This window comes from Chrysochloris asiatica, unplaced genomic scaffold (assembly GCF_000296735.1).
Source record: "Chrysochloris asiatica unplaced genomic scaffold, ChrAsi1.0 scaffold00005, whole genome shotgun sequence".
NCBI lineage: Eukaryota > Metazoa > Chordata > Mammalia > Afrosoricida > Chrysochloridae > Chrysochloris > Chrysochloris asiatica.
This window is the reverse complement of record NW_006408523.1, coordinates 17,435,740-17,456,545: the sequence shown is the minus strand read 5'-3', so window position 1 is coordinate 17,456,545 and position 20,806 is coordinate 17,435,740. Positions and strand designations below refer to the sequence as shown.

General features: G+C 42.3%; 1 protein-coding gene across 1 annotated transcript in view; it reads right to left on the bottom strand.

Annotated features, from left to right (window-relative positions):
• Positions 1-20,806, bottom strand: part of DZIP1 (DAZ interacting zinc finger protein 1) — an 80,501-nt gene that overhangs the window by 43,270 nt on the left and 16,425 nt on the right. Inside the window, exons 6-7 of the mRNA XM_006831997.1 lie at positions 16,608-16,745; positions 11,767-11,829 (exon numbers count right to left, since the gene is read on the bottom strand). Of these exons, the coding sequence (XP_006832060.1) occupies positions 11,767-11,829; positions 16,608-16,745 (201 nt within the window). The remainder of the gene's footprint in view (positions 1-11,766; positions 11,830-16,607; positions 16,746-20,806) is intronic.

Sequence of the window (20,806 nt, the reverse complement as noted above, 5' to 3'; positions counted from 1 at the left end):
ACCCTTTGGTCAGTTGATGATACATGGAGGGGATTGGAACCATGGCAATGAGACGATATACGATGGAATGAATGTAAAACTAAAGTTCTCTCATGTAAAATATCATATAATTCACAATAAAACATGAAAAAAAAAGGAAGGGAAACCCAGTTTGGTAAGTGGAGTTAAGGGTATTCGAAGAATAAGACCTGAAAGAGGAGATCGGGATATGTGTGTCCAATGGGGGATAACGGTCTCTGAGAGGAGTAGATCCGAGTTTCTAGAGCAGCGTTTCCCAACATGTGTATCAATTTACATCAACACACACCATGTGCTGGATACTGTCACACCCACACCCTAAGCCACTGGATACATGCAATCACCCCATTGTACAGGTGAGAAAACTCAAGTCAAGACAGGTAAAGTTGTTGTTGTTAAGTACTGTAAAGTCGGTTCTGACTCATAGCGACCCTACAGAGCTTCCAAGGAGCAGCTGGTGGGTTTGAACGGCTGACTTTGCAGTAAGCATTCCAGTGGTGATCCTAGAGCTCCACATCAGGACTCCAGAAAGGTAAAGTAAGTGGTCCAAATTCAGACAACTGGAAGGGGAAGAGTCTAGACTTCCATCTGTGTGATTTCAAAGCCCATGCCTCAATCAACACATGGCACCCTCTGACCTAGTCTGCCCTGGTGAAGTGCTCTGTGTTCACAAAGTAGTCCACCGGAGGTGCATGTGTTAATGCACTCATTGCTAACCAAATCACTGGATGCTCGAGTCTACCAAGATGCAGCTCGGAAGAAAGGGCTGGCAATCTACTCCCCAAAAAATAAGCTATGGGAAATCTCTACAGAGCATAGCTGCACTCTGACACACATGGGGTCGGTATGAGTTCAAGTCAACTAGACAGTAACTGTTGGTGGGGGAGGGATGCTCAAACACTGAATGAATACAACCAAGTCAAAAAGTTTTTCTGAGTGGGGACGAAGAAGTCATGTGCCAAGCATGTCCGGAGAACACCGTCAGGAACTTCTTCAATCTTAATGAGTCACAAAACCAGTTTTACAGACAGCACTTACTAGTCTCCTCTGGAAGCGTGTCCCCAGAATCACAGACTAGGAAATGCTGAGCTCAAAAAGAGAATGAAAAGCCAGTGAAGTTTCCATGGGAATTGAGGGCCCAGGACTTAGTCAACACTATGGCGGAGTCATTCTAGGTACCATAACCTGGTGGACACATGCAATCATCTCATTTGCACAGAGGGGAAACAGAAAAAAAACTGAAGGGTGGCTTATTTTGCTATTGGAGTTAAGAACTGACCAGAAGGGTCTATGAAAAAGTCCACTAAGAGAGAATTGGCGTTATTTAAATAAAAGGACAACCACAAATTAGTTCAAAACGTGCGTGACTCCAAAGCTGTCTTTTGTAACCTCATACCATCTCAAGGACCCCGGTAGTGTCGTGGTTACGTGTTGGGCTGCTAACCGTAAGGTCTGCAGTTGGAATCTACCAGCCGTTCCGAGGGATAAAGATGAGGGTTTCTGCTCCTGTAAAGACCTGCAGTCTCAGAAACCCTATACAGGGTCGCTATGAGTCGGGACCAACTCCATGGCACATAACCATTTCAAGTTCTACACTTTTCCTCTGCTATTCTTCCACATCCGCCACTTCTAATAAAATACATGACCACTCCGCAACCTCCTAAACGCAAAAAAAGTTGTTTTGTGGGATCTTCTTTTGTTGCCATTGCTTATCTGTGACTCCCTTTGAACTCCTACCAATGGTTGTTTTTTTAAAAGACTGCCAAGAATCCAGGTAAAGCAATAAAAAGTTGGCAAACACAACTTCCCTTAAACTGAGAAATACAATATGTGCATTGTAGGAACAGTAGGCACCAATCATGTGGAATAATTAATAGTTTGGTCTCTGGCAGAGATTACTAAACCTGATTGTACGTTCCCCTTCTGTTAGGGTTTAAGAGAAATGAAGGGAAAGGGAAGCAGCTTCTAACCAAGGAAAACCAACAGATAAGGAAGCAGCGTAGCCTAGCGGTAGCACTCAACACCTCTCACTCATTACGCTGAAAAACCTCCCCTTCTCCCTCCGGGGACTCCTGGTATGGCGCTATAGGATAAGCACTGGGCTGTTAACCAACCATAAGGTCAGCAGTTCAAACCTACCAGCTGCTCCTTAGAAACCCTATTCAGTCAGAACCGACTCCATGGCACTCAACAACGATTCCATGCAGTGGGAAAGTGTACAACTCTGCAGCTCACATTCTATCGCAGCCAAAAGACCATCGAAAGACCACAGTAACCCCCAAAGCTGGCTAGAACACAGAGAGGACTTCCAAGAAGCAAGAGGTGAAATGTCGTGATGAAACTATTTGGTGGTGATGGTCACCCAACATGAGAAAAGGAATTCAGATCATTGAACTGTACGTTTAAACAATGACTGAATTGGCAAACATTCTGATAAGGATATTTTGCTGAGACAAACACTAATAATACTAAAGCTGCTATAAGCAAGCATTTTGACGTCTTGAAGAACAAAGTAATAACTTTACCTTTAAATTATCTAAGGTTAATGGTCAAAACCATGGATACAAATTAGAAGTGTCTGCTGTTGTTTTATCTCTATCCCCCCAAACACACATGTCCCAGTATTACTTACTGAATCAAAGTCTCAGGTAGTAGATCCTGGGCAGGTAGACATGGGGAAGTCAAAAAGTATTACTACTAGGGTTCCAGCTCATCCATGCACAGGTTTATTGCAAATAAACTGTGCTTAAATTAAACATGTCTCTAGGATCAGAGGATGCCTGAAGACAAGGTCTCTCAGTAATGTACACGTCTCACTCTCATTTGGGGGTCTTTAGAGAAAGGTACCATGGGAAAAAAAAGATTTTGAGGTCAGGGCTAATATAAAATTTTTAATGAAACTCAAATGGACATTCCCCAAATCAATGAAGCTTTGCAACAAATCTGTGGGAATGGATGGACCACCGGGTAAGGGATTGGACCCCTGGCACTTGTTAATGTGGGAATGCTGTCCCACACACAATAACAGTTTTTAGATGGATTAAGTGTTTTAAGGAAGGTTGGGAAGACCCCAAAGATGAATTCAAGGCAGACAGCTCATCTCAGAAGTTACGCTACCGGGGAAATCTAAAGAGATAATCTTGATAGATTTTCATGAAGGACACAGGGCCATCATGGGGGCTTATTATGACGACGTTTTAAGAAAACGGAAAACTGCAATGGTGAGAAAAAGGCCAGGGAAGTTGCACCAAGGAATTTTTTGCGTCACCACAATGCACTTGCTTATTCTTCAAAAGTAGCAAGGGTGGTCCTATGACAGTTTCATTGGGAAACTTTAATCCATCCACCCAACAGCCCTAATCTTGCTCTGTCAGACTCATTGTTAAAAACTCAAAGAACATTTATAAAACACATCACTTGAGTGCCTTGAGGATGGAGTCAGAATTGAGGTTTTGATGTGGCATAAACTGAAGAATGCAGAATTCTTTGGGGAAGGGTAAGAGAAACACTGCCTTCAGAAGTGTATAGTCCTAGTTGGAGGGTATGTTGAGAAACAACAGCTTCACATTTTGATATTTTTGTTTACAAGAAGCTTCTATGATGTTGTAGCAATACTTTTTTACTTACTCTCAGATTTTGGAAAAGATTCTCAAGTAATTCTGAAGCACATCCCTTATTAATAACCTTAAAGCATCTCAAAGGAAAGATACAATGTTCTTAGAGAAAAACAGCTGCTCTAAGTTCTCACTGGTTACTCTGCTTCCCAGGTGCTACGTCAAGGGCCTGACTTAGTGAATGAGCAGAGACAGTGAAACAGTTACAAGGCATGGGCCCTGGAGTTAAAAGCATTCAAGTACCAGTGACCTTGGGCAAGATTTTATTGTTTTAGAGTGCCATCGAGTCAATTTCAACTCATAGCAACCTCAAGTGACAGAGCACAGCTGTCCCATAGAGTTTTCTAGGCCCCAGACTTCAGGGAAGCAGAGTTCTAGGTCTTTTTCCTGCAGAACCACTGAGTGGGTTCAAACCGTCAACTGTTTGGGTAGTAGCAGAACACCCGGGTTCCTTGTTTGGACAAGACAGCATCTTTCTAAACCTCTGCTTCCTCATCTGTAAAACAGGTATAAGACTACCTTCCATCAAAAATTCTCAGGATTAAATATATGGTAACTATAAAAACTAATGTATTTCTAAATACTTGCATGAACCCAGCAATATACCGGTTAGCCAACTTGCAAAGTAAAATAAGTGCCAGACTGGGAAGAAATGTGCACAAGAAATTCTTGCAAGACAACCAGAGCGTAAATAGTAACATGGGTCCATTTCTACTCCCGCATAGCACACATGGACAACAGAGAATATTTCTTACAACACGTATGAACAGTAGAGCACACTTGTTGCGAAATGGATCTGCCCGTGGTATCGAACAATTACTACCCAAAGCTCCACTATCTGGCTCCTTGGCCACAGGTAAAACATGCTGGAAAGTAATCACTTTGTAAATATGTGGCAACTGCCCCAGGCAAAGGCTCCAAATGGAAACACAGACACACTGTCCTCCCCATAACAGACTGTACTTATACCTACAGAGAACTCATTTAACCTCTTTTGAAACCTACAATCAATTAGCATTCCCTCATCTATAAAAGGGACTGCAAACCACAATGTCAGCAATTCAAACCCACCAGTAGTTCCTCAGAAACCCTACTCAGGGTCGCTGTGAATCGGAACCTACTCGAAGACACTCGACAACAACATCTATAAAAACCATGTTGAATGATTCCTTTGTATCATCTAGCCATCTTCCAAATGCATTCAGCAAATATTTAAGGAGTGGCAATCCCATTTTAGGCAACATTATTGGGTGCTGGGAGTACAATGGAGAACTAGTAGCCCTTTCCCAAAAAGGTCTAATTACCTGGTTGGAGAGCTAAGACAATAAACAAATAAGTGAGTTAGCTAAAACGGTGATGAGCTGCAGAGTGAAGAACCGAGGCACTACCTCTTTAGAAGGACTGGCTTCAGATGATAAGCCAGCAGAGACCATAGCACAATGTGGTGGGCAGAATTCTAAGACCACCCTAAAGATTCTACCTCCCACTGTATGCTGTTAATGCTGTCGAGTCAGTTCTGACACAGAGTGACCCTGATAGGGTTTCCGAGGAGTGGCTAGTGGGTTTGAACCAGCAACCTGTGGTTAGTAGGCCAGTGCTGATCCCACATCCCACCCCCATTGAGTTGAGTGGGACCTATAGCATGCTTCTAACTAATACAATATGGGGAAATGAAGGAGTTTGGAAATGCAATTAGAGTCCGTAATCTGTTAACTTTGAGATCATAAAACAGGAAATTGTTGTGGGGGTCTGACCTGACCTGGCAGGCACTTTAAAATAAGGTCCAGGCCTTTCCTGAGGGAGAGATTGGAAGCAGAAGAGACTCACTCCCCTGCTGGCTTTCTAGAACCCAACAGCCAGGTTATGAACTCCTATGGAGTGGGGTGGTCTTTAAGATCTGAACACATCAACTGCAATGATTGATGTGAATACTGAAAATGCTCTGAATGAGCTTGGAAGAGGACCAAGCTCCACATGAGAACACAGCTTGGCAGACACCTTGAAGGATGCCTGGTGAGACACGGAGCACAAGAGCCAGGGGAGCCATGCCTGGACTTGAAACCCACGGAAACTGTGAGAAAACCAACAGCTGTGTAGAAAGTGACGGAGCGGCAGCGTCAGACCATGTCTAACTTCATGGGCGGTGCCAGGAGGAGAAGCAAGATCAACATTAGCCTGAGGCTGATCCCAGTGAGATGGAACATACCTCCACACTCCAATCTTGTTCTAATTCTGACACCAGTCATCTTTCCTGTGGCATTCCTTAATTCTCGGCTGGGTTCAATAATCTACTACAATGAACACACAGAACTCAAAGATTATGGGGTTTATCAGGGAAGGGGCAGGGTACAGCTTAGGACTTAGTTCTTCAGTTGGGACTACTTCTTCTCTAGTCAGGCCTGCAGAGACCTCTGCTAACCAGGCCTTTCTGGGCCCGGGGCTCTGGAACTCAGCCTCCAGAGGACCAGCTCCTTATGACGCCCTGAAAGCAAACTACTTTCAGTCCCCTGAGAACAGACTCTTCTTGTCCTGGCCTCTGCCCTGCTTAGCCAAGTGTTACAAAACTCTTTAGCTGGACCAGTAAGTGTGAGGAGGCACCCTACTCCACTAGAAGCCTTCTGCCCAAAGGTGCTGAGCTCTCATTCTGTGAGTCAACAGCCCAATTCTGGAGGTACCCACTTCACCTGCAAACCTCCCACTAAAGGCTCCATCAGCACACTCACTGTAACCCTCACTCCATGGCTGGCGCCACCTGGAACCAGAGTCATGGCTATTACAGCTCTGTCTCCTGAGTCTGGGATGCTCTCAGAGGAGGGACTCCACGTTCAAAAGATGGGCTCTGCTCTCAGCTGTGCTCCACAGTAATGAGGTCTCCCCTTTCCTGCCTCTGGGGTGGCTCATTTTAAACCTGGCAAGATAGAAAAATTGACTAATCCCCTCATTAAGGTTCCAAAAACCTTCTCTGTATGGTCCCACCTGCACAAGGGTGCCATGCACTTTATTTGCAACATTGGCTCTGCTGTCTAATCCCCTTGGTGAGCCACAGCACTTTATTTGCATATTCCCATCCAATCATTTTGGAGGGATCATAGGATGTGAAAAGGGCATGGGGGTGATATCTGACCTCCTTTGGATTCACAGGGGGGAAGGAGGGGAATCACCATAATCAGCCCAAGGCGGATTCCTAAGAGGCGAAAGTCAGACATGCCTCCATACTCCAACTTCCTTTATCCATTCGGGAACCAGTCATCCCTCACACAGAACTCTCTCTTTTTTTAAAAAATGTTTTATTGTGAATTATGTGATAGTTTACATGGGAGAACATTAGTTTTGCATTCATCCTATAGTATATCATTTCATTGCTATGGTTACAATGCCCTCCATGCATCATCAACCAACCAAAGGGTATACACTACAAGCCTGACCCCCGGTCATCAGCACACAGCCTCTCTCCTTCTGTGTCTAAAGTTCCCAGCTGCTCTATCTCTCCATGTCATCATGTCTGCCTCCATCTCAGGCATCACTGCTTCTCACTGGGTAGGGTTCCGCTCTCTGCTCTTCTCCCTTGATGGTCCCAGGGACCTCCGTTCTTAGGCTGAAAAGTTAATCACTCCCCTCCTTGCTACAAAACATCTACCTTTACAGTTCCAACCCTCATAAGCAGTCCTGATAGCAATTATTCACAATTGTATCACAAGAGATCCATCCGGATCACAAGAGATCCATCCGGATTTCATTTCATCAGCCCTACCTAAACAGATTGTATACTACTCTAAGTAGTGGTATTCTACTTTCCTCCACTCCATGCCCTATGAATCTAGGTTCCCTCTTGAAAGCTTGTAAGCCAGTCACTTCTTGCCTTCGTAGCCCCCTCCCCCCCCATTTTGGGTAGCCAATGTCCAAGTTGCCCATCCCTGTCTACTCTGCCACAACACTTTCTTTCTCAGTTGTTGTTGCTAAGTGCTGTAGAGTCAGTTCCAACTCATAGCGACCCTGTACAGGGTTTGAACTGCCAACACTGTGGTTCAAACTGACCTTGTGGTCCAGTGCATTATCTAGAGTGCCACAATAATATCAGTATCAATGTTGCTGTGAAGTGCCTTCAAGTCGGTTCCGACCCATACGACCCTGTATAGGGTTTCCGAGAAACAGCTGGTGAGCTTGAACCGTTGATCTTGCTGTTCAAACAACTTTGCAGTCTACGCATTATCCCACATCGCCACACCAGGACTTGATCAGTAGCAACAGAATTCGATAATTCATTGCAGTGGCCACACAGAATTCACAAAGCTTACTCACAGTTATGGGCTTTACTAGGGAAGTTAACAGGTTGTAATTCAGGATCAGAAATGTCCAGAATACACTTCATTGGTCACGGCAGCCGTGCCTCCAGACAAGCCTCTCTCTGGCCTTCCATCTATTGGCCTGGCCTCTGCCCTACTCAGGCAATGTTACAAACGTCTTTTACCACTGCTAATAAATGCCCAAAGGGCACTCCACTCAGCTTTAAGCATCTGTCCAAAGGTGCTTGGCTCTTGCTTCCTCAATTGAGTACCTGAAAGAATCCCCTCTACAAACGAGCCTCCTGCCTGAAGGCACTCAACATTACTCGCTCAGTGGACGGGAAGCCCACCTCTGTGACTCCTGTTCTGGCTCTTGGTCCTACTGCAGCTGCTCCTTTGCCACTCCTCTCGTGTCACAGCTTTCTGCCCCCGGTCCAAGCTTCAATGCACAGGGACCTCAGGATCCAAAGGAAAACACTCCTGGCTCTTCTTTTATGACAGCCTTGAGACTCACCCTATAGTTACTGATAGGGCTCACTTTACACCCAGCAGGATGGTGAACCTGACTGATCCCCTCGTCAGCATTTCAAGGTCTTACAATTACAATTAGCCTTATTAACAATCCCTCAAAACGGAATCATATAATCCTATCAACATCTTCCCCAACCTTTGCCTATCCATGACCATCAGGAAAAAAAAAGTCATTTGGCGGGAGTTACATAGACAATGGCAAGAAGAGATATATTAAATAATTCACCACACAAGACCATTTTAAGAAAGGCCGTAGAGAAATATTTCATTGCTGCAGTGTGTCATTTTTAACTAAATACCTGGCATGGCACTGTAGGATAAGCACTGAACTGCTAACTGTAAAGTAGGCAATTGAAACCCACCAGGCGCTGCTTGGAAATCCTATACAAGGTCGCTATGAGTCAACAACAAGGGTCACCCACGGTGGACAGGTTTCAGGTGAGCTTCTAGATGAAGACAGACTAGAAAGAAGTAGAGACGGACTACTTCTGAATCGTTACTGGAAACCTTATGAAGAGCACTGAAACACTGTCAGCACCAGAATATTGAATATAGAAACATTATAAATAGCACCAGAATATTATCAGCTACAGTGCTGGAAAATGAAGCCCTCGGATTGGAAGGCACTCAAAATACAACCAGGGAAGCGCTGCCTTCTCAAAGTAGAGTTGACGGTGATGGCACAGAAATGGAGTAAAGCTCTCGTCCTTCACAATTCCAAATGAAGAGAAACAGCAGTGAAGCTACACTAATAATCAGAACATTGAATGTACTAAGCATGATTATAGGGGAAACAACAAGACTTGTCAGGTGTGCTCGCTATGAATGATTGAACAGTCATTCAAAATCAAAGGGGTCACATGTACCTAAGAACAAAGGTGAGAAGGGGTGGGAAGGTGGTGGGTAGGATGGAAATCGGAACCACAGGGAGAAAATGCGATCACTGTTGTTCCACGGAGGGGACTGCAATCATTGAGATGAAACAAAGGGTATGACCTATTGAATGTAAAACTGATGATTTTGTCTATAAACCTTCAAGTTTTATAAGGTTTTAAAAAACAGAAAACAAGAAATCAAACAACATATTACATCAGGCAAATATGTAGCATAAGACCTCTTGAAACTTCAGGAGCAAAGATGTCAATTTGAAGACTAAGGTGCACCTGATCCAAGCCATGGTATTCCCAGTGTTATCATAAGGAGGGACCAGTCTCTGGAAAAGGACATGATGCTTGGTGAAATGAAGGGTCAGCAAAAAAGAGGAAGCCCTCCAACGAGATGGATTGACACAGAGGCAGCAGGAACGGGCTCAAGTGTAACAACAACTGTGAGGATGGCCCAGGAACCAGCAGTGGTTCATTCTGCTGTGCATGAGGTCAGCATTAGGCGGTACCAACTTGACGGCACCACCTCAATGGCACCTAACAGCAAGTTAGTGGGTCCTTTTAGAACTGTTGGAAGCTTGGTCAAGGATGGAGGTAATAGAAATGTATAAAAGAACAAGGGTATGAGATAAATGTCAGGGCCTACTGATGGTCTGGACTCAGGGACTTAGGAAGAGAGAAAAATAAAGCAAGATAATAAGCAACTGAGTGGACTTGGTTGTATTTAACCAAAGTAAAATCTCCCTAGGAACCAGCCCAAGAACTTCAGTTTAAATATGTCAAGTTTGTGAAGCTCATGAAGATGTCGACTATAAAGCTGGCTATCTCATCTGAAGCTCAGAGGGGTGGTTTTGGGTTAGGCTGGAGAAATAAATATGAGTACTATCCACACATTTTAATAAGCTCTTTTTCAATGACTAGAGCACTCTGCATTTATCACAGCCTGAGTTACCTGCATATTAACTTCTACTCTCCTTCTATACTACAAACAACTAGAGAGCTGGGATTCTGTTCTGCATATATCTTTGGCCTTTATAAAGTCCTGTATGGAGTAGATGCTCAATAAAACCTACTGCCATCAAGTCGATTCCAACTCTTAGCAACCATGTAAATCTTTACAAAAGCAGAATGCCTCATCTTTCTCCCACAGAGCAGCTGGTGAGTTTGGACTACTGACCTTGCAATGAGCAGTCCAATGCTTATACTACAGTGCCATCAGGGCTGCTAGATGCTCAACTTGTTGGCTAAGGGCTCTGTGAATCAACACGATAAAGAGTTTCCACCAACCTTACAGTTGGCAGTCTAGTGATTATCCTACAGCACCACATCTGGACTCCAGGTGTTCAATAATTATCTCTAAATGAATCACTGAATTTGTAATAGTGTTTTCAGTCTATAAAAACTGCTCTGTGACCAGATTTGCAGGTAAATTTCTATATATATATATGTATCTCGGTACAAACACTGTAAATCATTAACGTGTTGTTGTTGGTAAATGTCATAGTGTCAGTTCCAATTCACAGCAACCCTGCATAGGGTTTCCAAGGAGCAGCTGACGGGATTGAACCACTGACCTTGCAGTTAGCAGTACAGTGCTTATCCTACAGTGTCACACTAGGACTCTAATCATTAACATGACTAAATGATATTATGAAGGACGCAGAAAAGACATGTTTCCTATTTAACTTTTCTAGAAATGATACAACTTAATCATTAGATTAAGAACCAACTTTCCTAAGTTCATCAAGAACTACAAAAATTTTTGATTTTTTACTTTTTGTTTGTTTTGGTATGATTCTGGTAATGTTTACAAGTTTCTTTATTTTTGCTTCAGTATTTTTCCTACTCAAAAGGAATACAAGTTGATAAAATGTTAGTCATTTAAATATTCTTCATTCTACATATTATGTACCTATTATACATCTAAGGAGCCTGGTAGCGTCATGGATTATGAGCTATGCTGTTAACCTCAAGATCAGTAATTCAAATCTACCTGTCGCTCCATGGGCAAAAGATAAGACTTTCTGCCCGTAAAGATTTACAGCCTCGGAAACCCTATGCAGGGTCGCCATGAGTCAGAGCCGACTCCACGGGACCTAACAACAACAACTGTTCCTCAGCAGGAGAAAGATGTGGCAGTCTGCTTGCGTAAAGACTGCAACCTTGGAAACCTTCTGAGGTGGTTCGATTCTGTCTTATCTATGAGTCGGAATCAATTTACTGGAACACAACAATATAGCATGGAGAAAAAGAATGAAAGAAGCTTATGCCAATGTAGGAGCAGTTTTGACCTCTGGGCATTAGAATTACATAAGTAATTTTATTTTTCCTTACACAAATTTTAGTATGTGGACAGATGTTACTTTTATTAAAAAGAAGAGCACGCATTCATGTAAAAAGCTTCCCGTTAGTACATCACTGCTTTCTTGGTCTTACCCGCCCCTTTTCTTTCTTGTGTTCTTGGTGAAGTGCTTGAAGTCGAGCTGTCCACTTGCTTTCCTGCAAAACAATAAAACAAGAGTCACTTACGTGCAGCTACGAAATGGAAACTGACAGAAGCTTCCTTTTGAGCTGATACTTCATAGGGAAAAGAATTACTTTCCTTTACTCAAAAGAGTAAAGTCTTCTGTCCTTGACAACCAGTTACCATCAAGGAGATTCTGTCTTATTGGGGCTGAATTTTTGGAAACAGATGGCCAGGCCTTGCTTCTGGCAAAGGTGGAACCCCAGTTATTGAGTTAACAGCTGAGTGAGTTTGTGCCACCCAGGGGTCTCTGCTGTTGTTGTCGTTAGGTGCCATCCCTCCTGATCACACGTCCAAAGTACATGAGACATACTCCCATCATTCTCACTCCTCAGGAACATCCTGGTTGTGCTTTGTCCAACACCGAGGTGTTCATGCCTCTGGCAGTCTGTGGTACATTCAGTACTCTTCAGCAGCACCCTAATTCCAAGGCATCAATTCTTCCATGGTCTTCCTTATTCCTTGTCCAGCTTTCACATGGACATAAAGCAACTGAAAATGCCATGGCTTGGATCACATGCACCTTAATCCTCAAAGTGATATCTTTGCTTCCTAACATTTTAAGGAAATCTTTTACATTAGATTTGCCCAGTACAATGTGTCGTTTGTTTTCTTGGCTGCTAATTGCAAGAGTGTTGATCCAAATCAAATGAAATCCTTGACAACGTCAATCTTTTCTCTTTTTATCATGTTGCTTATGGGTCCAGTTGTAAGGATTTTTGTTTTCTTTATGTGGAGTTGTAATCCATACTGAAGGCTGTAGTCTTTGATCTTCATCAGTCATCAGTAAGTGCTTCAAATCCTCTTCACTTCCAATAAACAAGGTTTTGTGTCATGTATATATCACAGGTTGATAATGAGTCTTCCACTGATCTTGTCACGTTCTTCATATACAGCCCAGGTTTTCCATTTATTTGCTCAGCATGAATAAGTAGGTCAAAGGATACATCCCTGGTGCTCATCTTTCCTAACTGTAAACCATTCAGTGTCCCCTTGTTCTGTTCGAGTGACCGCTGCCTCTTGATCTATATACAGGTTACACGTGAGCACGACTAAGTGTTCTGGAATTCCCATAATTTGCAAGCTAGCCTTAATTTGTTATAATCCACACAACCAAATGCATTTGCATAGTTAGTAAAACACAGGTAAAACATCTTTTGGGTATTCTCTGCTTTCAACCAAAATCCATCTGACATGAGCAATGATACCTCTCATTCCACATCATTTCTCTAAATTCAGCTTGAAATGCTAGCAGTTCCCTTTCAATGCACTGCTACAACCATTTTTAAAATTATCTCCAAAACAATTTTGCCTGCATATAATATCAATGATACTGTCATTGTAACAGATTGAAGAGAAACCGCATCACATTCACTGTCAAAAAGAACACTTCAAAATAGAGCAGCTGAGGACTCTGGACTCATGGAAAGAGAAAGGCTGTTTGCTGGCAGCCAGGAGGCAGGCTTTCAGAATGTGTCCTTTGGTTGTTTAAATGATTATATATCCCTGAATATTTTGGTGTACATCCCCCACAAGAAAAAAAAAAAAGAAACACTTCAAGACCTATCCTGAAGCACAAGTCTGTCTGTGGTTGGTGATAGGATAATATTCATATGATGACAAGGAAGACCAATTAATACAACAATTATTCAAATTTATGCACCAACTGCTTACTAATGCCAAAGATATAAAACAGATTGAAAACTTGGACTAATTTCTGCAGTCTGAAACTAATCAAACAAGCACTCAATATGCATTGATAGTCACTGGTGACTTGAATGTGAAAGTTGGAAGCAAAGAAGGATCAGTAGTTGAAAAATATGGCCTTGGTGATAGAAACGATGACCAAGTACATGATAGAATTCTGTAATGCCAACAATGTAGTCACTATAAATGCCTTTTTACAACAAATAAATAGTAACTATCCATGCAGAGCTCACTGGGTGGAATACACAGGAATCAAATTGACTACATCTGTGCAAAGAGGCAATGGAAAAGCTCAATATCTGTGGGATTCCCATAAACACTTGGAATTTCCCTAATGGCTGGAGTGTCTTTGCTAATCATGGAGCGTTCCAGATCAACTTGATAACTTAAGTTAATAAGACGACTCTAGATCTTGAGGACTGACCAAACCAGAAAGACCCGCCTAATATCAGTCAATCATGCCTATGTAATGAAGCCCCAGTGAACACTGCACACTAGAGCTTATGTGAGCTTTCTGATTGGTGGCAGTAACCAATGCACTAAGAGAATAACATATCCTTATGGACACAGCAGCTCATGTCTGGGACCTTTCTAGACCTTGCTCTATGCATCTCTTCATTTGCATGGCAATCATATAATTGTAATTGTTTTTCCTGAGTTCTGTGAATCAATATCTAGCAAATTATCCAACTCAAGAGTAGCCTGCAGGTCAGAAAGGCGGATGTCCTGGGAACCCCTGAACTGTGGCTGGTACCTCAAGTCTTGGTCAGGCATGGCGGTTTGGAGGACCGTGCCCCTAATGTGTGAGTTCGGACCTAGCTCTAGGCTAATGTCAGAGTAACTACAATGCAATAAGAATCACAATTGAACAAGACTGAATAGATTCATTTCAGAGTTGGTGTCAGAAGACACATGTCTTAGTACCAAACTATTGGGTAAAGTTTTAGTTGTCATTTTGTGGCGCTATAGATACAGAGTCCTGGTGTGGTGCTGTGGGTTAATGAGCTGGACTACAAAGTTGGTTTGAACCTCAAGGTCGGTGGTTCAAACTCACCAGTCATTCCTTGAAACCATATACAGGGTCACTACGAGTCGGAACTAACTTGACAGCACTTGGGATAGGATAAGCACTGGACTGCTAACTGCAAGGTCTTCAGTTCAAACTCACCAGCCACTCCTCGGAGACCTGATACAGGGTCACTATGGGTGGGAACCAACTCAACGGCACTTAACAACAAAGTTATGTGCCAGCAAACATTTTCTGTAAAGAGCAGACAATAAATAGTCTAGGCTTTGTAAACTATCGGGTTGCCATCATAACTGGTAGTGGGAGAACAACAATAGCCAACACACATGCATATGGGGGTGACTGTGTTCCAATAAAACTTTATTTGCAAAAATAGGTTCCAGTGTTCCAGCTCATGCCATGCTCTAAGGGCTAAAAAAAAAAACATGGAAGTTTTTGAGTTCAGGGTTCTGAACTAGTGACACAATTCACAGGAAGAAAAAAAAAAAGGATGAAATGCAGGTGGGACCTTACATTTTCCAAGCTGTGTCCTTCAATTTGTAAAAGACAAGCTATGCTACCACTGGAAACAACTGTCAGCTCAGCACACAACTCCTGGCCCTAACCATGTACCAGGCACCTTGTCGGATAACCAAACGCAGGGCAAGTGAAGATTAACAAACAGTCCCTACTCTGAAACCCAGAGGTTCAGGGATAACTCCCTGGAAAAGGTGTCTTCCAAGTTGAATTGTAAAAAACAAGTAAGAGACAGGTCCTGAAAACTGGGAGGGGCGTGGCAAGCAAAGACTGCAGCCCAAGAACAGGCAGAAAAGAGAGTGCCGTGTTCTGGGAACTGTCAGGAGTATCAGATGAGGTCAGAGAATGGCGGTGATGATGCAAAGTCCAGATCCTGAAGGGCCTTGGACTCAATGTTGGTTCAAGAGTCTGGACTTTCTACAGTCAAACATGGGCATCACTGAAGGTATTTCCGGCAGGACAACGGCACGGGCAGCCTGGAGACAGTGGATTTGGGGATAAAGGCGAGAAGCAAGGCAAGTTAAGAGGCAGTGGCCGCTGTCCATTATTTCAAAAACATACTCACCTTTTAAAATGACATATGCTTATCTGGTTTTTAAAAGTCAAAAGCTTTCATTTTTGCTTCCTAGTTTTTTTGTTTTTTAAAAAAAGTTTGTTTCTCTGAGCCAGTATGACCAAGAATGTGCTTATTACAGGGTTGACTTTTGAATGATTTTAATTGTGTTTTGATCAAGGTAAAACATCATTCATTTGCCAACACAACTGTAGGCTTAGAGCTCTAAACATCAAGTCAGAGCTTCAATATGCCATCTTATGTCTTCAACAGTGAGCACTGACATCTAAAATATAAAAATCAAAAACTATTGCAATACCAGAAGTCCTGGTATGATGTTGTGGGATAAAGCTCTGGATTACAAGTCCGGTTTGAACCGCAAGACCGGCGGTTCAAACTCATCACCTGCTCCTCGGAAACCCTATACAAAGTTGTTATGAGTCAGAACTGACTCGATGGCACTTACCAACAGCAACAGCAATACTAAGGAGGTGTAGTGAATTACACATAGGGCTGATAACAACAAGATTAGCAGTTCGACTCTACCAGTTGCTCCTTGGAATAAAGATGAGAATTTCTTCTCCTGTAAAGATTTACAGCCGTGGAAACGCAATACAGGGTCACTAAGAGTCAGAACCAACTCGATGGCACACAACAACAGCATGGCGATACTAGCCAATTCAAGTAGACGTGTTCGAAAAACAATGAAACCATTTTTCGAGTCGTTAATTTCAGAACTCTTTATCCACTTCTACTGGTCAATCAACTAGGATTGATTGAACACCTATTACGAATTTCACAGGTATTAAGAACCAAGCAAACAAAAAGAATCAGTCACCTTCAAAGTAAAGGAAAGAAGATACTTTTTTATTATTCTGTAAACTACACTGACTATAGATTACATCACTAGGAAAAATTAAGACATGCTGCTCATACCGAGTGTTACCTACCTGGCTGTCAAGAAGTTGCATCACACTCTGGAAATCCTGGGGATGCTGAGGACGGTCTTCCTTAAACTCATGTGCATCTTTTAACGTACCTATGTTGGACCGGATCTGCATATTAGACTTCTGTATTTCGGACAATTGCTAGGAGGCAAAATTCAAAGTCAATGATGCAAATGCTTATCCTTTTTAAATTAAAAGAGTGAAACAGAAAATAAAGTTAGGACACCAGTAACAACATCTTGACTCTGTCCCTATCGAAAGCTCACTATGCTTCTCCCACCTCCCTCGCCCCTCGGCCAGTCCCGTTCCCTTTTACCACTTTTGGTATCACTGAAAGTGTCCAGGGGGGAAAAAATCACAAAAGGGACGTGGAACTTGCTAATCTTAGACAGCATATCTATAAGAACTTGAGATGCAAATACCAGTTGCCAAACACAAGGAACTGGGTGCAAATTTGGGACCTAAATTTAATTTTACCCTTTGGTTGTTATTTCTAAAGTCTGATGTTGTTCCTAGCTGCCACTGAGTCGGTACTGTCATGGCAACCCAGGTACAACGCTGCGTGGTCCTATACCATCCCCATGACCAGGTACAGATCCAAACACTGCCATCACAGGGTTCTCGCTGGTTGATTCTGGGAAGTCCATTATCAGGCCTCTCTCCCTCTAGTCTGTCTAGGTGAGGAAGCACCAATGAACCCTCTTTAGCATCACAGCAACACACTCATCTTGACTGGGAGAAGGATAGTGGCTGCTGAGAAGGTAAACTGGCCAGAAATCTAACACAGGTCTCAGGCATGGAAGGTGAAGTCAACCTGAACCACCATCATTCCTTTATTCCCAAAGTGACTAACAGTAAAAACCCTCCTAAATCCACAGAATTATGATATGTTAACTTTTAAATAGAAGCTTGGATGAGCATTAGCTCCCTACTATGTAAGAATGAGCTATAAATCCCAACTTCCTTCCAAAGAGTACAATGTGAGGAGGGGGAAACCTAGCAAACATTACCCCAGCCAGGGGACGAAGGTCGGCTTCAACCGTTGTAAACCATACACCCCTGATCTAACGTGATGAGCAAAGCACCTGACCTCAGTGACCTTCCTCCCCAAAGCCCACAAGCAAACCCACTCTAATCAAGAGAAAAATATCACACAACCCCACTATAACTGTATCCTAGAAACCACCAGTGACCAGTTAACTGTCAAAATTATCAACATTATCAAAAACAAAGGCAATCTCAGAAACTGTCACAGACAAAAGCATGCTATGGGATAGCACATGCCCCCAAACAAAGCACAAGAGGCAGAAAAGGGCCATAAAAGAAGGACAAACAGAAACAGGGAAACTAGGTATCAAAGTGGGAAGAGCGCTGTTACACTGAGTGGGCTGCAAACAATGTCATGAAACAAAATGTCTATAAATTCTAGAATGAAAAATTAATTTTCCATTCTGTACACTTTCACTCAAATCACAATTAAGAAGCAAACAAACAAGAGAGGCTAAGGAGACACAAGAACTAAATGTAACATGGGACCCATGAAACAGAAAACAGGAAAAATGAGGAAAAAACTAAGGATCTACATGAACTTTAGATAATATGTAACAATATTTCTTCATTAATAACTCAAATGATAACAAAAGTACAGTTAACCTTAATGGTATGGATGGAACAAAAAACTTTCCAGACCTTCCTTCATTTGCTGACGAAGCACAACTCAAAATAAGAAGAAACAGCTACAAATATCCATTAATAACCAGAACATGGAATGTACAAAGTATGGATCTAGAAAAAGTGAAAGTCATCAAAAATGAAATGGAACACATAAAGATCAAAATCCCAGGCATTAGTGAGCTGAAATGAACTGGTGATGAATTTTGAATCTGACAATCATATGGTTTACTATGCTGGATTGACAAACTGAAGAGGAATGTCATCGAATTCATCGTCAAAAAGAACATTCAAGATCTATTGTAAAGCACAATGCTGTCTGTGATAGGATAATATCACAGACATATCACAGACCAGTTAATACTAATATTATTCAAATTAAAGCACTGACCAATAAAGCCAGTGTTGATGAAATTGAAGCATTCTACCAACTTCTTCAGTCTGAAATTGATCAAACATTAATCAAGATGTATTGAAAATTACTAGTGATTGGAATGCAAAGGTTGGAAACAAAGAGGAAGGATCAATAATTGGAAAATGTGACTGGAAGATCGCATGATAGACTTTGGCAAGTCTTAATCATTGCAAACATGAACAGCAACTATACATGAGAATCTCCCCAGAAAGAATATGCAAGGAATCAAATTGACTACATCTATGGAAAAAGACCATGAAGAAGCTCAGTATCATCAGTCAAAACAAGGCCAGAAAGAACCAACTGTGGGACAGGCCATTAATTGTTCATACACAAGTTCAGGCTGAAGAAAACTAAAACAAGTCCATGAGAGGCAAAATACAACCTTGAGTATATACCACCTGAATTTAGACACAATCATGGAACACTAATGAGCAAAGACTAGTAGAGTTGTGGTATGATATCAAGGACATCATATGTGGGGAAAGCAAATGCCCATTAAAAAGACAGGAAAGAAAGAAAAGACCAAAGTTGATGTCAAAAGAGGCTCTGCAACTTGCTCTCAAGTATAGAGATGCTAAAGTGACTGGAAAATATTGGACAATATCATTAATATCTCATGCAATAAAAATTTTGCTAAAGACAATTCAAAAATGACTGCAATAGTGTATTGACACAGAAGTTTCCAGAGGTTCAAGTCAGATTCAGACAACGATGTGGAAGGAATATCATTGCTGAGGTCAGATGGATCTTGGTTGACAGCAGAGAATAACAGAAAGATATTTACCTGAGCTTTACTGACTACGCAATGGCTTTCACTTTGTGGATCATGATAAACTATGTGGATCATGATAAACTATGGACAACTTTGCAATGGCTTTCAACCATGTGGATCATGATAAACTATGGACAACTTTGCAAAGAATGGGTATTCCACAACACTTAATTGTGTGTATGTGGAACTAAGAGGCAGTCGTTTGAACAGAACAAGAGGACACTGAATGGTTTAAAATCAGGAAAGATGTGTACCAGGGTTGTATTCTTTTACCATACTTATTCACTCTGCATACTGAGCAAACAATCCAAGAAGCTGAATTATATGCAGAAGACTGTGGCATCAGGATTGGAGGAAGATGCTAATGCACTGGACTACAAAGTCATTTGAGGTAGTACAAGCTCACCAGATGCTCCTTGGAAATCCTATACAGGGTCGCTATGGGTCGGAACCAACTCGACAGCACTTAACAACAAGAACATGAGTTGGAACCTACTTGATGGCTCTTAACAAGAACCCCTGTAGTTTTTTAAACAACAGTTTTATTGGGATGCAGTTTGTACCATACAATGTACCCATTTAAAGTACAGAGTCCAGTGTCTTTTCGTATATCCAGAAACTTGTGCAGCTGTTACCACAATCAATTTTAGAACACTGTCATCAGATCAGAAAAAAACCCCATAACCATTAGCTGTCACTCACATGTCCCCCTAAGCCCGACTCATAGCAACCCTGTATAGGGTTTCTGAGGAGTGGCTGGTGGGATTGAAGCACCATCCTTGAGGTTCAAACTGACCTTGTGGTCCAGTGCTTGATCCTACAGAGCCACACTAGCAACAATAAAGCTGCGACATCAAGTCCTATTCCACAATTATCCTGGGGGCAGAGGGCATGACCACGGAGGGAATCTCAAACAGAAGGAATGTAACTGGCAGCTCATTTCTGAGGAGGGAAATGTGGCCTTCATGGGGACGACTCAAGAAGCTGCCCTTATAGGGTTTAGTATCAAAATCCACCTCTGTAGATAATTCAGCATCTCACTGAGAAGATGTCACAGATATGAGTTCTGAGGCTCCCAGATTACACGCGGTAAACGAAGATTCTGAGGCTTAGAAAGAGGAACAGGAACTGTGGAGAGGGAGCAGTGAGGCTAACAGCCCACAGGAAGCTCTACACACAGACAATGAGCCACCAGCAATCCAAAGCTATTTCCCCTCAACTTTTTCTTAGAAAATTTCAAACTGGGGAAACGTTGAAGGAATTGTATAATGAACCCCCATTTCACCTTCACCAACTGCTCACACTGCGTCACATTTGCACTATAAAGATGACGGGGCCGGC